Below are 17,326 nucleotides of genomic sequence, written 5' to 3' on the forward strand. Positions count from 1 at the left end.
GTATGCCCACGCAAGCGTCAGCTTGCACGAAGGCGATCTACGTCGGGTCGCTCGTCGCTGTCGCGTGCATTTTCACTCATATGGGATTTAGCCTTAAATCTAACGCGAACAGTCGCGTGGCGCCGTCACTAACTCAGGTGGTGTTACTTCTCTGTTTGTCGGAGTGCATCAGAGGCAGTGCTTTACCTGCTCCCCTTTTGTGTAAAGTAGTGAGTGGAAAGGAAAAACGGTAAAGGGCGGTCGCGGAAAAGGCGCTGTATGCGCGCTGGAAAGCGATTCCCGCTCATTCTCTATATTTCGGGCTTGAGTCGGGCTTTGTGCAGGGCCCGAGCCCGGCCCGATAAAACTCCATGTGGCCCGAGCCCGACCCGGGCCCGAGGTGAAAATACGTCGGCCCGCCCTAGCCCGGCCCGCGGGCCGGGTCGGGCTCGGGCTTTCGGGTTACCCGGAGCCCGTGCACACCTCTAGTGCTTAGGCCTGGCGGAAGTGGACACCATGGCATAGCTGCCACTTCTCTTTGCCCGGGAGACTACCTGACTGTGCACTCGCGGCCATAAGTCTCCCGATAAATTGCTTCAACCCAATTTCGAAAAAAAAACGCAGAAATACATTGTGCACAGTGTTTGTACTATGAACAGCATCAAGAAAAAAACTTATCCGTCATTTTTCCTGGTTGTGGCGCATGCCAGTGGTATATGTTAATCATTTCCATCGTGTGAATAAAGTGTTGTAAGTCAGCGCTGTGTGTGCATCGCCTTCCTCGTACCCGTCTTCTTTCGCGCTGTGTTCTCTCCGATGTTTCACCAACACGCCCAAGCTTCGACACTAAAAAATACCGTACCGGTATGATAGCGAGTAACCGCGAGACCACCGCCGCGGCACCCCGTCGTGCCCGCGGCAACTGTATGCAGCACGCAAGCACTTCTGGCGATACCGTTGTTCTAAAGTATGGCCAGGCTCTGCGAGTACCTGGTGCTCACCGATGTTGTACTGTGTCAGGTTTACCGACGGATAATAGCGAAACCCAGATAGTGCATTTTGAAGCAGTTTTAATTAGCTAAGCACCAAGTGATGTCTGCCGAGGCGTCTAGCTTGCGAGGCAGGTAAAAGAGAAAGCGTGCAATGGGCAGCGTGCCGTTGGATTTGGAACTGACGATATGAATCGATAAGTACTGTGGTAATGTTCAGTCGAGGCAAGAGACCCACTCATGTCCGTAGAGTTCGAAATAGCACGGGCTTTACTAAGCCGCGTGCTGCTTCATATGGACATGGGAAGAAACAAAATAAGCAGAGAGAGGTATATGATAAAAGGAAAGAAAGGGAGGGAGGTCAACCAGTATTCTAGCATCCGGTTTGCTGCCCTACACTAAGGTGAGGGGGAAAGGGAAAGACAGATTGGAAGGAAAGCGGGGAGAGGAGCAGGCGCGCGATAAAAAAAAAGCTAATAAATGAAAGGAAGGTGTAGAGCGGCAGTACTATAGTCTATTCAATATGCCACTGGCACGCAAAAAGTTCAGTAAGGCCTTAATTGATTTCCGGTGTGAAGACAGTTCGGGTCGGCATTCTAGCACTGACTGTTCCGACAGGGCGGGCTAACACAGCAGGTAGCGGCAGTTGACCATTGATCGAGACGGGAAGTACTAAAAGGACTTACTTCGGTTCTCCCGAAGTAAGATAAATTTATATCTGTTGTTTATTGAACTCGAAACTACCAACATAAACCTTACCGAGGATGCGTTCGCGATCATGAGATCAGCCATTGGCCGTGTCCGTTTCAGTTTGCCGAGAGGAGAGCGAGCCATTTTCGGCTGTCCGTGAAATGAAAGTGCAAATTCCGTGCGCCGTGCAGTGCTATATTTGTCTCACATGTTCAAAAGATCCTCGACTGATCTGTAGTGAATTCTTCGTGTGTTCAAAAAGTGTTGCAGGGCTCCTTTGAAGTGACCATTCGAGATAAACACGAATTTTGTTCAGCTTTTTGTTCTGCCTCCTCCCCCTCTCTCCCGCGGCGAGTCTCCCGATTTCAGAAGTGCCTAGGTTGGCACCTTGGCACGGTGACAGGATACGGAAAGGGAGAAGAGAACAATCGACTGGCGAGACGGTAAGGTTCGAGAAAAAGGGGTTTATAGCGTGGTATGTATGGGGTTGTCCCGGGAGTGTCGGAAGCCTGGCGTCAAAGTATCACAGCCGGTCACGTTCGTCAGGTCGTTCGCCGACACTCCCGCATGACCAGGGAGGACAGTGTACAATGGGCTGTGTATGGAAAGCAGGGGCGTAGCCAGAAATTTTTTTCGGGGGGGGGGGGGGTTCAACCATACTTTATGTATGTTCGTGCGTGCGTTTGTATGTGTGCGTGCCTATATACGCAAGCAAAACTGAAAAATTTCGGGGGGGGGTTTGAACCCCCCCCAACCCCCCCCTTGGCTACGCCCCTGATGGAAAGGGTAATGGTAGATGAGAGTGGGACGGTAAAAGTGTCGCTTCCAAGCCACTAGCATGCTTTCCTGGAATCCGTGAAGTTGATGGCCGTGCGCATATATCTTGGTGGAAGAAAGCGGAATGCGAAAACAATGGTTGTGAGGCAACACATTTGGCAACGTCTTGCTGCTGCTCTGTTGATCACGCCAGCGTTGTGACAGCGGGTGTTCGCGGTCGTCGAGTGCGATCTGTTCATATTTTGCCTGAGCGTGTGAGACCATGGATGCCAGTTAATTCGGTTAGTAAGCAAATGTCTGCTGCCATACTTACGGCCTAGCAAAACTACGAGGCTTACTTCGTGTAGTTGCTGGCACTATCATTGCTGGCACTATCAATGCATTACTCTTGAACGAATCTAGAACAGAGGGCGTTAAATGGTTTTAATAGTTAAAAGGTTCTATAAGAGGCCAGAAAAGCGTATGCTATAGCTGAAGTCTGGCACAAATGGCACAACGCGCCATTTAGTAAGTCTTCGTTAACTTGGCCTCCCAATTCAGTCTGCATTGCAATAGCGGCCTGTATGATTCGACGTAGGTGTGTAGTATGGGACGTTTTTCATTTCTCCTTCTCTGAGCGCACCCAAGCAGGATTATGAAAGGGAACGTGGTTTTCGGGAATGCGGGCGATCAGTGTTACGAAAGGTCTTGATCAGCGTGTGACGAAAGTGACCTTTCGCCACGGGATTCTCTGTGTCGAGTTAGTAGCTGTCCGAGTAGCGTGGGCTGGCAGGCCTTCCTCCCAGCAGGTAGTATCCCGCATGTTTGGCAGGGAGGGAGGATTGCTTGGACGAGCGCGCCCGGATTGTTCCTGTCTTGGCCGGAAGGACTGCTGCACAGCGCGCTCGTGCTTTCGCTATCGAGTGCGGGCACGCGCTTTTCTCCAACAATGCAGTGTGCGCCCCCCAATCTCGTCTGCGCAGAGCGTTGCTTTCTTGCAGATCGCTCCTGCGGTTTCGCTTCAGCGGCCGCGCGCTATAGTCTCATCTCTGCGGGCAAATCGAACGGCACCTCTATAGCGTGCTGTGGATCACTGCGGGCAGCCTCTCCTCTCAACCCCTTTGGGTACGATGGGTACAAAAGGGCTTTGGCCCGCCTGGAAACGCATTACCATATAAACGGGATCAGGTCGCTGCAGTCCGCTCTGCCCCCGCGAGCTGCGCTGCCACTGCTGTGGCACTCGGCACGTCGTGTTTGGGCTTCGAGTGTCCGCTCTTGGCGGGTGCACCGGCGTTATTGCTACGAGGCACTGATTCGGCGAACTCAGCGGAGAGCCACGTCGTCGAGCCACCACTGAACAGAGCCACCCCGCTTGAGCGCGGTAAACACGCCCTAGTGCACGGTGAGGCGAGCACCGGGGGAAAGAAGAAAACACTCCAGCAGCATTGTCAGGTCGCTGTATTGCGGGGCCTGTCGCATTGGAGCTTCTGCGAAGCCAGGCGGTTGCATTTTGTCTCGAGTCCCAAAGCTCCGAGCTTTTGTTTCTCCTCTCCCGGGCCTTCCTGAATAGCACAAACGTGGAAGAGGACGCGTAGGTCTGGCAAAATTTAGCTTTAAGAAGAGCGGGGAACAATTGCCGACTCCTTTATTAGGTGTAGCGTTATCTGAGTTAAGTCCTGGTTGAGCCACATCGGCTCCGGCAAGTAACGAAGGGACAATAGGGGACGAAGCTGGCTTCTGTTGTTTCGGTCGCGATATTGTTTCGCGGACCAGGACAAAAGATCAAACTGACATATCGTGTGCGAGTCCGCAAATAAGTTACGTCAAAGGACATCTTCCCATAGGGATTGTCGCCACTGCCTTTTCTCTCATTCGATTCCACCCGTTTCTGTGTCATTGATCTTTCTTTTCGTGAAACTGGCTGTGCCTCTTCATCCTTTAGGGTGGATGTATTGTGGCTCTCAAGTTTAGACTAACACTGCCTTTTTTTCATCGTTTTCTATTTCAATATGCGTTTTTTTTTTTTCTCTCTCTCTGCGTTGTTTGTTTGCAGTTTTTTTTTTGTGTGTGTTTTCAATATTCCGGCAATGCTGCCTTTGAGTGAGGCTTCAAGCAGGGAACAGCGAAATCGGTTGATGGAATCTCATGGCGGATTGAATAACACTGTTTTGGCAAGGTTCTTCAATTTCGCAGGTTCCGTGTTCGGCTGCGTTCTTGGTGCACTCTGTTCGATGCAGCACCACCGACGTTTGGGTTTGTCTATTTCGTTTTCGTCAGGCACGTGCATGCACAAAGTGCTGCTCACGGAAGATTGCGGAATTGCGGCCGTCAAGTTGCGCGCAGGTGCTCATCCGGTGAAATGTTCGGCGATTCAGTAGCTGTGCCTCGTTCCCCTGGAAGAACGCTCCTGCGAAGTTGGCTTTGCCGTTCTATTACTTGGCCTGCGGGCAAAACAGCTTTTTGGGTGCAACTTCAGGGTCGAAGTGTGTGTGGCTAGAAAGTGCGCTGTTTAAGCGACCCGCGTTTGGACTACGAAACGTGATTGCATAATTTTTCTTCCCTTGTTTTATACAAAGACAACTAATCGGAACTATTTCATTTAGACTAACAAATTATTGATGTTAGTGCTTGGAATATGCCGGTGCATTTACATACTGTGACCATTTAGTTAAACTACGTTTACAGCTTTCTTCTAGTGTCTATATGCCTCGAGGACGCCTGCACTGTAAATTTACGGTTTTTTATTTTACTTATGCTATGACTCCCAATGCGCGTGTTTTGAACACTGGCGGTTACTTGTACCGCTGTTCATACTCGTGCACTTCTTTTGTTTTTTAATGGGCGGACTGCGTAAAACGAGAATGCTGATATTTCGCGCTTTAGGTGCAGGCCACGTTATCAGCAACGGCGATGCTGCCCGCTTAGTTCTACGTTTCCGGAGACAAAGCAGATGAGAGGGGATCTGCGCAGGTTTGCTGGTGATTCGCTTTACTCGCTTTTTCGTGGCACGGATGAGCCTGGGCACGAAATACGGATATTGTCTTCACGTCCCGATACCGTAAGCCCATTGTCGCCAAGATTGCTGATGCCGGAGTTTCTGGCCTCGCCTTGGGGTCACGGTTTTATTTGGGCACGCCAAGCAGCAAAACTCCGGATGCTAGCAGACATCATTGTCTTCCTTGAAAGGAACTGACTCTGCAAGGCGTGATCGGAACTTCTTCGCGTTCTTTACGATTATTTGTTGTCCTCTGCGTGCGACCGTTGTGTATAGCTTGCGCAAATTAGTCGCATGACGTGCCAGCGGCAGCGGCTAGTGAATCTCGTCCGGCGGATGCCTCACCCATCTCCCTGCGCGCAAAAGATAAATCCGTTCTCTCGCACGAAGCGCCCGATATTGGGCGCGTTCACGCTGGAGGCTTTATCGTAACTCGAACGGATCGCCGTCGCCCGCGTGCTCGTGGCCCGGGTTGACGCTCCTGTCACACCGAACGGCCGATATATGGGCGCGCCGGTGGGTTGGGGAAACGTACGTAGCATGCCGCCTGGCGTAAATGAATAGCCTTTAAGATTGAGTAAACGACACCGTCGGCACGAGGTAGCCGCTCGGCTCGCGGGGCCGCTGCCCCCTTTGCTTCGTGGCTGCGCCCGTCTTGCTTTCTCTTACGGTGACAGCGGTGGCTCTTTCTTGGGTCGGCGCTTGTCTCGTTCCAGCAGCGCGTTTCACTGGCGTTAGTTTCGTTAGGGGCATTCGGAGGCCTGATCCTCGCTTACGCCTCCTGCTCTTTGTGTCGTCTTTCTTCCCCAACAGCCGTCACTGCTTCCATTGTCAGTGTGACCGTCACGTCTTCTATCTGCACTGGTAAATTTGGCGTCTTCGCTAGTGACACGTGACATGACTAGCATAATAAGATTAAAAAAAAAAAAAACTCTGCTGGGGAGAGATGAACAGAAATGAAATTCCGTTTCGCTAGTCTTCATCCACCGTTTCGAATTTTCCTCAGTTCATTTGGTTAATCTTTTGCCGTGTAGCACTCAGCTGTAGATGTCCAACAACGCCTAGATTTTCGATGATTGCGTCAGGCAAACCATTGTAAGCTGAATGAATTATAATGCATTTAGCGAGCCGAAAGTTTTTTCCTCGGCCAAATGAAAGCGGGGCTGCAGCCATTGCCGTACTGCTGTTTCGAGGTATACATCCTCCTAGGGGCTTTGTACAAGCTTATCATTATTTTTATTTATTTTATTTACAAATACCTCACAGGCTCCAAGTAGGAGCATTATGTGAGGGGGCCTATACAATTGTTATTTGTCAAAAAAAAAACACAAAACAAACGAAAATAATTCAAAAGCCAGGTATTATACAATTGATAAAATGTGCCATAACATACACTGTAATAATATGACACTAATATGTGTTATACCTGTTTGGAGTCATCATTAATGACTAGCTGTGCCAAAAAGAAAGGCGTATCACAACCTCTGATATTCTTGCGGACCATTCCATCATTGTTGTGGCCCTGTTTTGCCTGAGGTACGTTTTCGCGAATAAAGGCCATCAATCATCATCAGATATGACCGTTCTTTTCTGCCACCAGAACGTTCAGTAAAGTGCTGGTGTTCGGATTCTTCGCACCGCGTTGACGGATCTTCTCTTCTGCAGCGGTGCCGTTGTTTGGTTTTCTCTGACATCCAAACTGTCTGTGTCATTCTCTACATTTTTTTTTTGTTCGCGTTATGGTATAGATAGTAAAGCCTTCGCAACGGTGCACAGTTCGTTCAGGTGACCATGAAGAAACAACTCATTTCCGTCACAGCATATCTTTTGGTGTGCGAAGGTGATGTGGTTCGCATGCGCGCTCTATTGATCGGTCTTTTGCTGTTTGTGACGTTTTTCCAAGACTAATAGAAACGAGCCGCAAGACGAATTGAACAATTTCGTGGTATTCGGAGGAGGTAATTGAGATTTTAAGCCATGCAGCTACTTCCATTGTTTCTGGCACTCCTTTGGGTATATAGGTTTATCAACAACGGTCTTTTGCGGTTTGCGACAGCTTTAAAGGGAACTCAGTTTACGTCTATCACGATCCCTCATGCTCTTGACAAGCTACTGTATTTCTGCGCGCTGCTAAAAGGCCGTCCGCCTTGCTGCGCACGTATTATGCCGGTGATTCCACTTGTATGCTTGCTTTTCGAAGCATGGCTTAGCTTTCGTTGTTGCTTGCTGCCTGTGCCATTTCCTTGTTCTTCTTCTTTTCATGCAATGTTTGGGTGACACATTGCTCCGCACCGCATTTTCCACTCCTTTGTGCTCCCCGCTATATGCATTGCAAATTTCGAAAATTGTGGGCAACGGCTGGGAGAAGCCACCTGATCATGTCGCATTATCAGAACTTTCGACAAGTAAAGGTATAGATATTTGAAGCTGTTTCTCTCTCTCTCTGAGTGTGTGTGTGTGTGTTTGTGTGTCTGTGTGTGACGAGAGAAAGAGAGAAAAGATTACTGTGGGCCTGTGCAGTTACTGCTCATCAGCTTCGTCGGTAACACGTTAGTCCGTGCTTCATGCGTATTCTCTGTTCAGGCCACTGTTTTTTTTTTTTTTTATCTAACCTGCCGGCTCAGCTTTTTATGTTGACTGTAAGACTGACCAAAAAGTGCGACAGCTGTGCTGTCTAACGATTGCCATCACATAGCCGCGCACAGTGTAACGGAATAAAGTGATCGCGCCAAGATCTGGCGTATGGTATTTCGCAATGCGTGTAGTGGGGGGCGTGTCATATTTTGATTGTCGTTTATAAGCCCGTTATAGCTCATTTATGGAGGAAAGTGACTGTGCTGCGACGACGCGGGAACGCGACAGAAAACGTCGTAAATAGCAACAACTCGCGCATGCTTTTGGGGGGTCGATATCTATAGTGCAACGTGATGCGCCGAGCCCAGCAGCAGCGCTCTGCTACAGTGAATCCTCGCTTCACCCGCCTTGCCGCTTCTTGCGTGCATTTTGTTCCTTTGCGGCGCTCGAGTTCTCAGCTGTCTCCCATACCCGTGTGCGCCGCGGTCGCTGCCGGATTTTTTTTCCGTACTTTGTCGGGAGCTCTTGTGGGAGAGGCGTCGTTTCGAGACGGCGACAACGCGCCATCAATTTCCCGACAGGGGTCTATACACACACCGCTTGGTGCTTCCAGCGTATGACGAAACACTTTACGGCCTCTAGAGGCAGCACTGTTTGGCGATGCAGCAGGATGCTGAGGGAAGTTACCACCAGCCGGCGGCACTCGACGTTGCGGGGGAGAAAGTTGAAGAGGCGGCAAGCTGGGAGCTTCCACAATTTACTGGTACGCCGACTGCGACCGAACAGCGGACGACTCGGCAGTGCACGCTTTGTTGGTCTTATTGCGTCAACACATCGGCCGGGATCATTGAAGACTGGAAGAAGAGTGGGCAGGTGTCGTCATGTGGGTCGTCCCACTTTCAAGTGAAGCCAGTAACGGCTGCACCTGTGCGTTCACGCGTCGTGCGCTTGTCAGTTACAGCTGAACGCTCGCGCTGGCCATCTGGGTTGGTTCAGTCTTTATACACTTCGGCATGTCGATGCTCACTCTCCTTTTGTGTTGTTGCCTTATGATATCCATATCGGGTATGCTTAATGTAAAACTGCAGCTGCAATTGACGCTGCAAATGACGCCTCTATACCCCACTCCCAATGCAGTTAGCGCTGTTTTACTCCTCCACGTGCACCTCAGGGCAAATTGGAGACGTGCGCCTCTGCTCCCGTGTGAGCTCTCCAGTGGTTTCGTGCCGAGCTGAGTGCAGAGTAACTTTTCGAGCCTGCGTCGAATATCTCTTTCACGAGACTGACCGTCCAACGGGAAAGCTACCTGTACATGTCCGCATGTCATATTCTGACTCGCAACTGAGGAATAACCGCCGGCTGAAAAGTAGGGGTGTGCGAATATCAAATTTTTCGAATACGAATCGAATACGAATATCCACCTTCGAATATCGAATCGAATATCGAATATCGAAGGAAAAATGCCTCCACAGTAACAATGTTTTATTTAACATGTAGCTATTTGAGAAAAAAAAGACATTAACAGCCTGACTGGCAGCACAACATACACTACTATCTCCAGAACACAATGTCCAGGCTAGCACAATGCACATCACAACACAAGCAAACATCACGGCACAATGAAAGTAATGACTACATGTTGTCATGAAGAAATATGAGTTGCTCCACATGATCAGGCAGCAGGCGCTGCCTTGTAACAGAGGCACCCCTCCCCCCCTCTGCCACTGAAAAGGCACGCTTGCTTGGAACAGAAGTGGCTGGTATAGGGAGGTACATGGGGCAAAGCTTTGCCAGACTGGGGTATATGAAGGTGCCTACAGTCCGCCACCAGTCACATGGGTCACTGTCTTTCTTCAGAAGTGGTCCCGCATAGTGAACAAGTCGTAGTGCGGCACGTTACGGCCGCATAATATTGAAAATGTACGGTTACATGATCGCCAACAGCGCTGCACGTCGGAGATGCACCAGCAATAAATCATACGTATTGGGGCGCTCGTCGCAGGCAGATATCGTGCCTCCGTGTACTTACGATGTGTATCGCTCCTCTCGGCAACGTTTTTAGCTATACGAACGCAGCAGAAATGTGGAAGACGAGTTATTTTATGCATGATAATCGAATCGCATATTCGAATTTTTCGAATATTTGAAGTTATCGAATATTCGAAACTTTTCGAATACACGATTTTCGAATCGAATACGAATATTTCGAATGTAATATTCGACGAATATTCGAAACTTTCGAATATTCGCACACCCCTACTGAAAAGTCATTCGGTGTTTCCGTTCACATCGCGCAGTATAAATGCCGACGCGTTTCACCCGCAGGTGAGATGATGGGCGACCGACGACCGTGCTCGCCACTATCATACTGTCAATGTTTCGTTTTGCTTGGCGGAAGTTCGCCCATTGAACCTTTTGGAGCGAGAGAGAGAAATAGTTTGTTTCAATCCCCAGAATATTACTTTAATAGCGTCTTTTTTTTTTTTTTTTCGCGCTTATTCGTTTTTGTGTGACGATACAGAACACCAGCAAGAAAGAGCAGAGAAGTCAAACGAGGAAGCAACGTTTAGTTTCGTGAATGTTCATTCGGAAACGATAGTTTAAGAGCACGTCATGGTCGCGCACTGCGCGCACTGGGTTGTTCTTTAGATGCACTTTCCCAGCGCTGGCAATGGCGCTTCCTTCTCCTTCTGTTTAGCATAGTTCTTCCAAAATGCGAACCTCTTGGTGTTCTCGCGTTAGTTGTCTTCCTCGGGCCCGTGTATATACATATATACGCACACTCGGCCGTGCTGTGTCCTTTCGCCTAGCACCGCGTGCAGACGACGCATCTTTCCGTGCGTGTGCCCAGCGCCACCTCGGCGAGTCGTCCAAAGGCACGTAGTTGGGTCTAGCGGATCGACGAGATGCAGCAGCTTCAGGTGGCGCTGGGATGAAAGACAGACGCTCATACAAAGCTGACATCAAAGGGGGGGAGTAGCTCCTTTGACTCCCTTGTCCCCCCTTTTCATCCTTTTCCATTATGTAACGTCGCCACGCCTTCGGACTGGCACGTGCTGCGATGCGGTCCGCCCGAGTTGACACCAGCTGCGACACATATGTGGATGCAAGAGCGCGAAGTGACACGCGTTTTTTTTTTACCCCTCTCTATCCCTGTTTTTTTTTTATTTATCCGCTGTCCCATTGTTGTCACATTTCTCGCGTTCGGTGTTTTTGTTTTGCCTGTCGCGCACAGCTGATCCTTCTCTGCGTTGTAAGCGCTGGGCCTCGCGAAGAAGTGATTGATCTGCCTCGGCCGTTTCTGTTCGCTGTCGCTTGATCGTGGTTGCCTGTCACGCAGTGTTAGTGTTATTTTTTTTTTTTCCTGTCACTCTCTCTATTCCTGAAACGATGCGCCATGGCAGACTTGAACTTCCGTGAAGAGGCTTCGCTTTGCACGTACAATGAACATAAAGAAGAATTTGCTTTGTATTATTTTCTTCTCGCGCGCGGATCTCGACTCCGTAGCGTACGCACTTGTACCATGTTTAGCGCGAGGTTCCTTCGTTTAGGCAAATGAAGTACTAAGAAAAATCTATAGTTGGTCGGTAAAAAACTCGCTACAGCTAAATTGCTCTAAGACAAAAGCAGTGCTTTTTAGAACGAAATCTACGCCTTGTGATATTACGAAGACTCTTACGCTAAATGACTCAAAAGTAGAATTCTCGGCGTCAGTTAAAACATTGGGTGTTATTTTTTTATGAACTGATGACTTGGGACCACCATACCGATTACTTAAAATCTAAGCTTTGCAAAGCCTTAGGCATGTTGCGCAGGTGCCAGAGACTACTACCAATACAACAGAAACTCATGATATATAATGCACTATTTGCTTCACATCTGCGTTATTGTCACCTCGTTTGGTCAAACAGCACAAAACAGTCACTAGGTTATCTAGTCATACTGTAGAAGCAAGCCTTACGGGCTATTGCTGATGTACCCTACAATGACCATACGCGTGATCTGTTTATAAAGTTCAAAATTATCCGAGTTGACCATCTATATGAGTATCAGCTCATGTGTTCTTTTAAACGTGAAACGACTAAGGGTACTACCCATATTAGGAACATCGCAAACTTGTTAACCAACCAATCATCTCGCTTAAACCGACACACTGAACATTGGGCAGTTCCGCGACCACGCACAAACTATGGTTTTCAAACACTTTCCTACTGTCTTCCCTCCACTCTAAATAAATATAAACTATGCGATGAAAACATACGTTATGTTCCTAAAAACGCATTGCTTCAACTAATATTATGAATATCAACCTTGCTTTTGTGTTTCTTGAAAATGTGTGTTTCTTGCTGATGCTTATCGCTTTGCTTTGTGCATTTTTATTTTAATATTGCAACAAGTGGGAATATTTGTCATGTTGCTGATGTTATTGTATGGGGAGGTGGGACCAGTCAAGCTGCCTATATGCAGCTTTTATCCCACCATCCTTGCTATGTATACATGTTTTGTAACTATGTGGCAATAAACTTCAACTTCAAAGGAACGCAGGCTGACTTAAGTGTTACACGAAGGTGTTGCGTGCTACATGTGCGAGAGCTGTCGGCTCAGGAAAGTGAGCGGATGAAGCCAGCATCCATTTAAAGTGACATCTAGTAGCAGAAACGAGCGATGAAGACGTAGCACACCATTCTTCTCTCCCGGCTAACAAATCCACAGCTGCATGTCAGGAGCTGTTGAATTGAACCCTATCGCGAACCTCGCGCCGGCTCTTTCCGGAGCTTTGGTTCTGTTGCTCCTAGATGGGAGTGTGCAAATGTGTCTGTACAGGTGCGCATGCGCACCTGGCTCGTATCGCGCGGTCGCTCATTGCGGAAGAGCTGGCGCCTTGTTAGACGTAGCCAGTGGCTGCAGCACAGATATCGACGTCATGTGAAAACAACGTAAGGCAAAACAAAAAGGACTGTGCGACTAACATGCCTTTGTTGGCTTAATACACTTCTTCCCAAGCACTAAAATCCCGAACCGTGCACGTTGGGACTCCGTGATAAGTTGGACAGACGCACTAATCATGTTCATAGGAGAAAAAAAAAAAAAAAACATGGCTGATCCCTCTGTCATAGGAATCCGTATAACACGGAAGTGAAACGTGTCTTCACAGAAGTAGTGCTTATTGTGTAGTGATATATGAGAGCTTGTACAATGTCTTTTCGTGTTCGGCAGCTATAGCACAGTTTGACGTGGATGCACCCATGTTGACGCCTAGTGGCATGTGTGCATCGCGACGACTAACGGCCATGATCATGATTAAACCGTTGTGGTAGCTGAAGTTGTGAACATATATTTGGACACAGCGAATCGTGAATCCCGCGTAAAGGTGACATAAACAAGCTTATATAATCAACACTGGTACCCGATATGCACTTCTTCAAAGCGTCGTCAATTAAGGGGAGGAACGGCACGGTGTGTGCTTTCTAGCAATGGGTAACCGACGCCTGTGCTCATGCATACACTACCACACTGCTCTTCAGCAACCCCGGGGCAAAGGTTCGTAGCTTGAGCCGCAAACGCGTGCGTCCCGCTGGCCTCTTCTCGCTCCACCAAGGCACGACATTCGCCCGTCGAAATCGTGTCTTTTCTGCAACGCGTATTGCAGAGTTTTGTTAGTCGGTGCTCTCGCATTCGAAGCAGTCGACGGCGGAAAAATCCCGTTGGTCCATGTGGAATCTGCACAACTCCGATAAGCCGGCGCACACTAACACGAAGCGAAAGGCAAAAAATGTTGCAGCGACTTAGCTCGGCTATGCCAGGATAACGTAGCGTTAGCAAAGCTTCAGCTGATTGTTCTTAGCTTTCCTGATTGTCTAGGATTAGCTTGATATCATGCTTACTGCTGCTCTAATGACACACACATGGTATACGTATTATGTGGCACATGTATATTTATTTTGCCAGGCAGTTATATCGGGATACGATGAGTTAAGCTTCTCCGCTCTTCTGCGCCGTTGAGCGGCATTTGCGCTCTCCTTCTCCATGGCTATATCACACTGGCAAACGCCAGTCAGAGGCGCTATCAAGCGGCTCTAGCGCAGTGTCAGACGGCGACTGCACAGCGAAGGCGAATAGCTGCGCGCGCGCCGGCGCCAATACGTCTGCCACGGCTACGACGTCACTCCTCTGGAAAGCGCAGACCGGCGGCGGCGGCGTGCGCGGGAGGTGCCAGCTCCGATGCGTGACATCACTGATCCTCGCGCATGCGCAGCACGGCTCTTAGGAGGCATGCGAAACTGGCTCGGCTAGGCCAGTGTAGCTAACGCTACAAAAACGTAACTGCGTCTAGGGTGCCTCGGCGACGCCAGCGCGGCAAAGTATCCCTCGCTGGTATCGAGACGCTTTATCCATGACCTCCGATATCGCGCGCAATCGTTTCACCTCTCACAAACGGCGGCACCGCCCCCGCTCCGCCCTGCCTACCTGCACCGCCAACAGAGCGCACCATGCGAGAGAGAATGTGTGAAAGATATAAGCCGCAAGGTCTTGGGTTCGATTCCCAGTTGCAGATCTTCTTCTAGGTTTTTTCTTTCTCACCCGTTGGCCACCATTTTATCAACGTCATGTCCGTAACGGAAGTACTTGGAGGATCCGGCATAAAACACTTTCGTGTTAAAACAGCGCGAAACCACCAGGACAAGACAGATGAAACAGGACTAGCGCTGTTCAGGATTCAGCGCTAGTCCTGTTTCATCTGTCTCGTCTTTGTGGTTTCGCGCTGTTTTTTACTATGAATGTGTACCAACAAGCTCAAGTTCGCACACTAATATGTCATGCTTTTAGCGCCGAGGTAGGGTTCAATTCTTCCTACCTTAAGAAAACACCTCTGCTGTTTTACTACCCCCGGCTTAGCCCACAGAAGTTTCTCCTGGACTCACGATCCACTGCTTTGAGGTACAGCTATGATCCCAAAACAGCCGTCTTTTTGCGTTTTCCTACGATACGCTCATTGCAGAACCATTTATTTTCTAAAAGAAAAAGGTAGCTTTCTTTTTAAAGATTGGTGTGATATCCTGACGACGTTAAGGAGTTTTTTCTTCTTTTCTTTCCCATTCAGGGGTGGAGTTGGTAACGAATGCAGTACATATACGCAACAGCGGACACTAATAGCGTAAACGGCGAAGAGAACAATTCATGCCTTTTTTCAGATCGTCACTTCTATTTCGGCTGATTGATACGAAAGTTTAAAAGGGCACGCGCCTCCTACTAGTGCCTGTAACCAAATAAAGGGCTTTAAGGCACCGATTCGTTCTTTCGTTCATTGGCATCACAGTACTGACTGACTACGGAACGCGCCGTTGTGCACCGGGGATTACTTTTTTCCGCTCAAGAGTTGTTTCACGCGTACTCACACGAGCGTCTCCTTTTCTTTTTTGCCGAATGTGTTGCTGAGAAAAAAGGCACTCATATGCATCATCCTCTCCGAATCGCACATTAACGGAGGAAAAAAGAAAACGTATTTTTTCCACATTTTTTTTTAATTTACTGCTGTTGTAAATAATGTTCGTTTTTTTTTTTTTTTTTGTAGATTGCCTAATAGTGATACTTCATTCTTTGGCGTCGAGGAAAAGTGGGAGCTGATGAACCGACGTACGCTTCTGATATCTGGAACGTTTCTGAACTGCCGTAGTGCTCTATTACATTGTCTCGTAGCAAATATTTCGAATTAGCCATGAGATGTCTTTCAAAGCTCTAGAAGAACTGCAAATATTCTAGAAGCCGCGTTCCTTGCTTATTTTTCTTCCTTTCTTTTAATCTTCGAGATTGGTTCTGTAGGCCCAATTCACCATTAGCCGCTGAAATGAGCCCACTCTTCGTCTAAAGCAGTCTTTTTTCCGACGCGCTCGGGAATTCCCGTTCTTCTTGCGTGGCCTTTTCGATCGGTGTGCGGATGGTTTGTAGCTTGGCTACGAAAATTCTCGCGTCTATAGTCTTGTCTAACTCTATGTTGTCAATGTTGCGCTGATCTACGTTTTCTAATGGCAAACGAAGTGTTGTACATAGCGTATTTAGTGTTTCATTGGTTCCCTGACGCTTCTTGTTGCTTCTAATATGGTAAATTGCTCGTTCTTAATTGTGGTAATTTATTCTTTCGCAATTTTCACAAATGGTTACACGACTCTGAACGGCAGCGTTCTCGCTGCGTGCTTGTGTGCTGCAGCGCTCTCGCTTGAGCTGCTTGTGTCCGGCATTAGCTATTGAAACACTCATCTGACTTTCACGCCCCCCCCCCCCCTTTTTTTTTCTTCTTTCGCTTACAGTCCGACGATTGCTGATGCTGGGAGTGAGTCCCGACTCAACCAACGAAGATGGGCTCACAGCATTGCACCAGGTATTGTGCACGAACGACACACCTTTCAATCAGTTCCTGACCGTTCTCCGTCATATTACGTTGCGTCTAGCTTCGCGTGTCTCGCAACACAACCGGCAGGCTTGCAAAGGGCGATTTGCGTTCTTACGTCATGACCCCGCCCCCCACACCCTCGCCGTGTATCTCATTATGTGGTAAGACTGTGGAACTTGGATAGCCAAGCTGTTGCCTTGTGTTTCCAGTCAGCGTGCGCTTTTGAAATCACGCAAAGCATTGTCGCCATCGGAATGAGAAGCATGCGTGTGGTTGCTGCAAGGAAACGGTCTGCGTGCCCACAGGGTACAAAGTTGCGGGCAAATGTAACAACTTGTTGCGTAGTCAGTGCCATGGGTGGCGACTATGGCGGTTTCTTATGTACTCATGCGGGTTCCACGTGAGTGCTTGACTACAATCACGGTACGTGATTACACTCTCGATTGCGCTTCGTCCGCATTTAAAACGGAACGCACAACAGTTTTGTCCGTTCGTGGGGAACCTCGCGGGGTTGCGTCACCGACTGTGCATGCAGCCGCAACGCGCACGTGCACTTTCTGTGACGGCCGACGCACTTCACTTCCCGCGCGTCGCCATCCCTGCACGATTCGAGTCCCGCGCCACACGCTAATGTCGAAAGCTTATTCAAAAAAAAAAAAAAAAGCCGCACATCCCCGGAGGGGATCGTGAGGAAATGCGAATGCATTTGGGTGCACCCGATGAGTGTGCGATTAATTAATGAAGAGATACGAGAGTGTGCACGTAGAGGTGTAATGCTCGAGTTGCATTGTGTTACACTTCGTCCTAGTGGTATCGTTGCCGCTAAAGATTCGACTTCACCGACTTCCATCGCTATCAAGACACCAAAGCGCGCGCTAGGTCCGAGCGCGGAGAGGAGGAGCGTCCGAGCTCTCCGCCGAGCGAGCTCCGCGATGCGAGCGCCCTCACTGGGTA

General features: G+C 48.9%; 1 protein-coding gene across 1 annotated transcript in view; it reads left to right on the forward strand.

Moving 5' to 3' along the window:
- The window catches only part of LOC119407187 (protein phosphatase 1 regulatory subunit 16A), a 301,652-nt gene that overhangs the window by 264,498 nt on the left and 19,828 nt on the right, over nt 1-17,326 (forward strand). Inside the window, exon 6 of the mRNA XM_037674070.2 lies at nt 16,290-16,360. Coding sequence (XP_037529998.1) covers nt 16,290-16,360 — 71 coding nt within the window. The remainder of the gene's footprint in view (nt 1-16,289; nt 16,361-17,326) is intronic.

The sequence above is a fragment of the Rhipicephalus sanguineus genome, chromosome 1 (assembly GCF_013339695.2).
Source record: "Rhipicephalus sanguineus isolate Rsan-2018 chromosome 1, BIME_Rsan_1.4, whole genome shotgun sequence".
Taxonomy (NCBI): domain Eukaryota; kingdom Metazoa; phylum Arthropoda; class Arachnida; order Ixodida; family Ixodidae; genus Rhipicephalus; species Rhipicephalus sanguineus.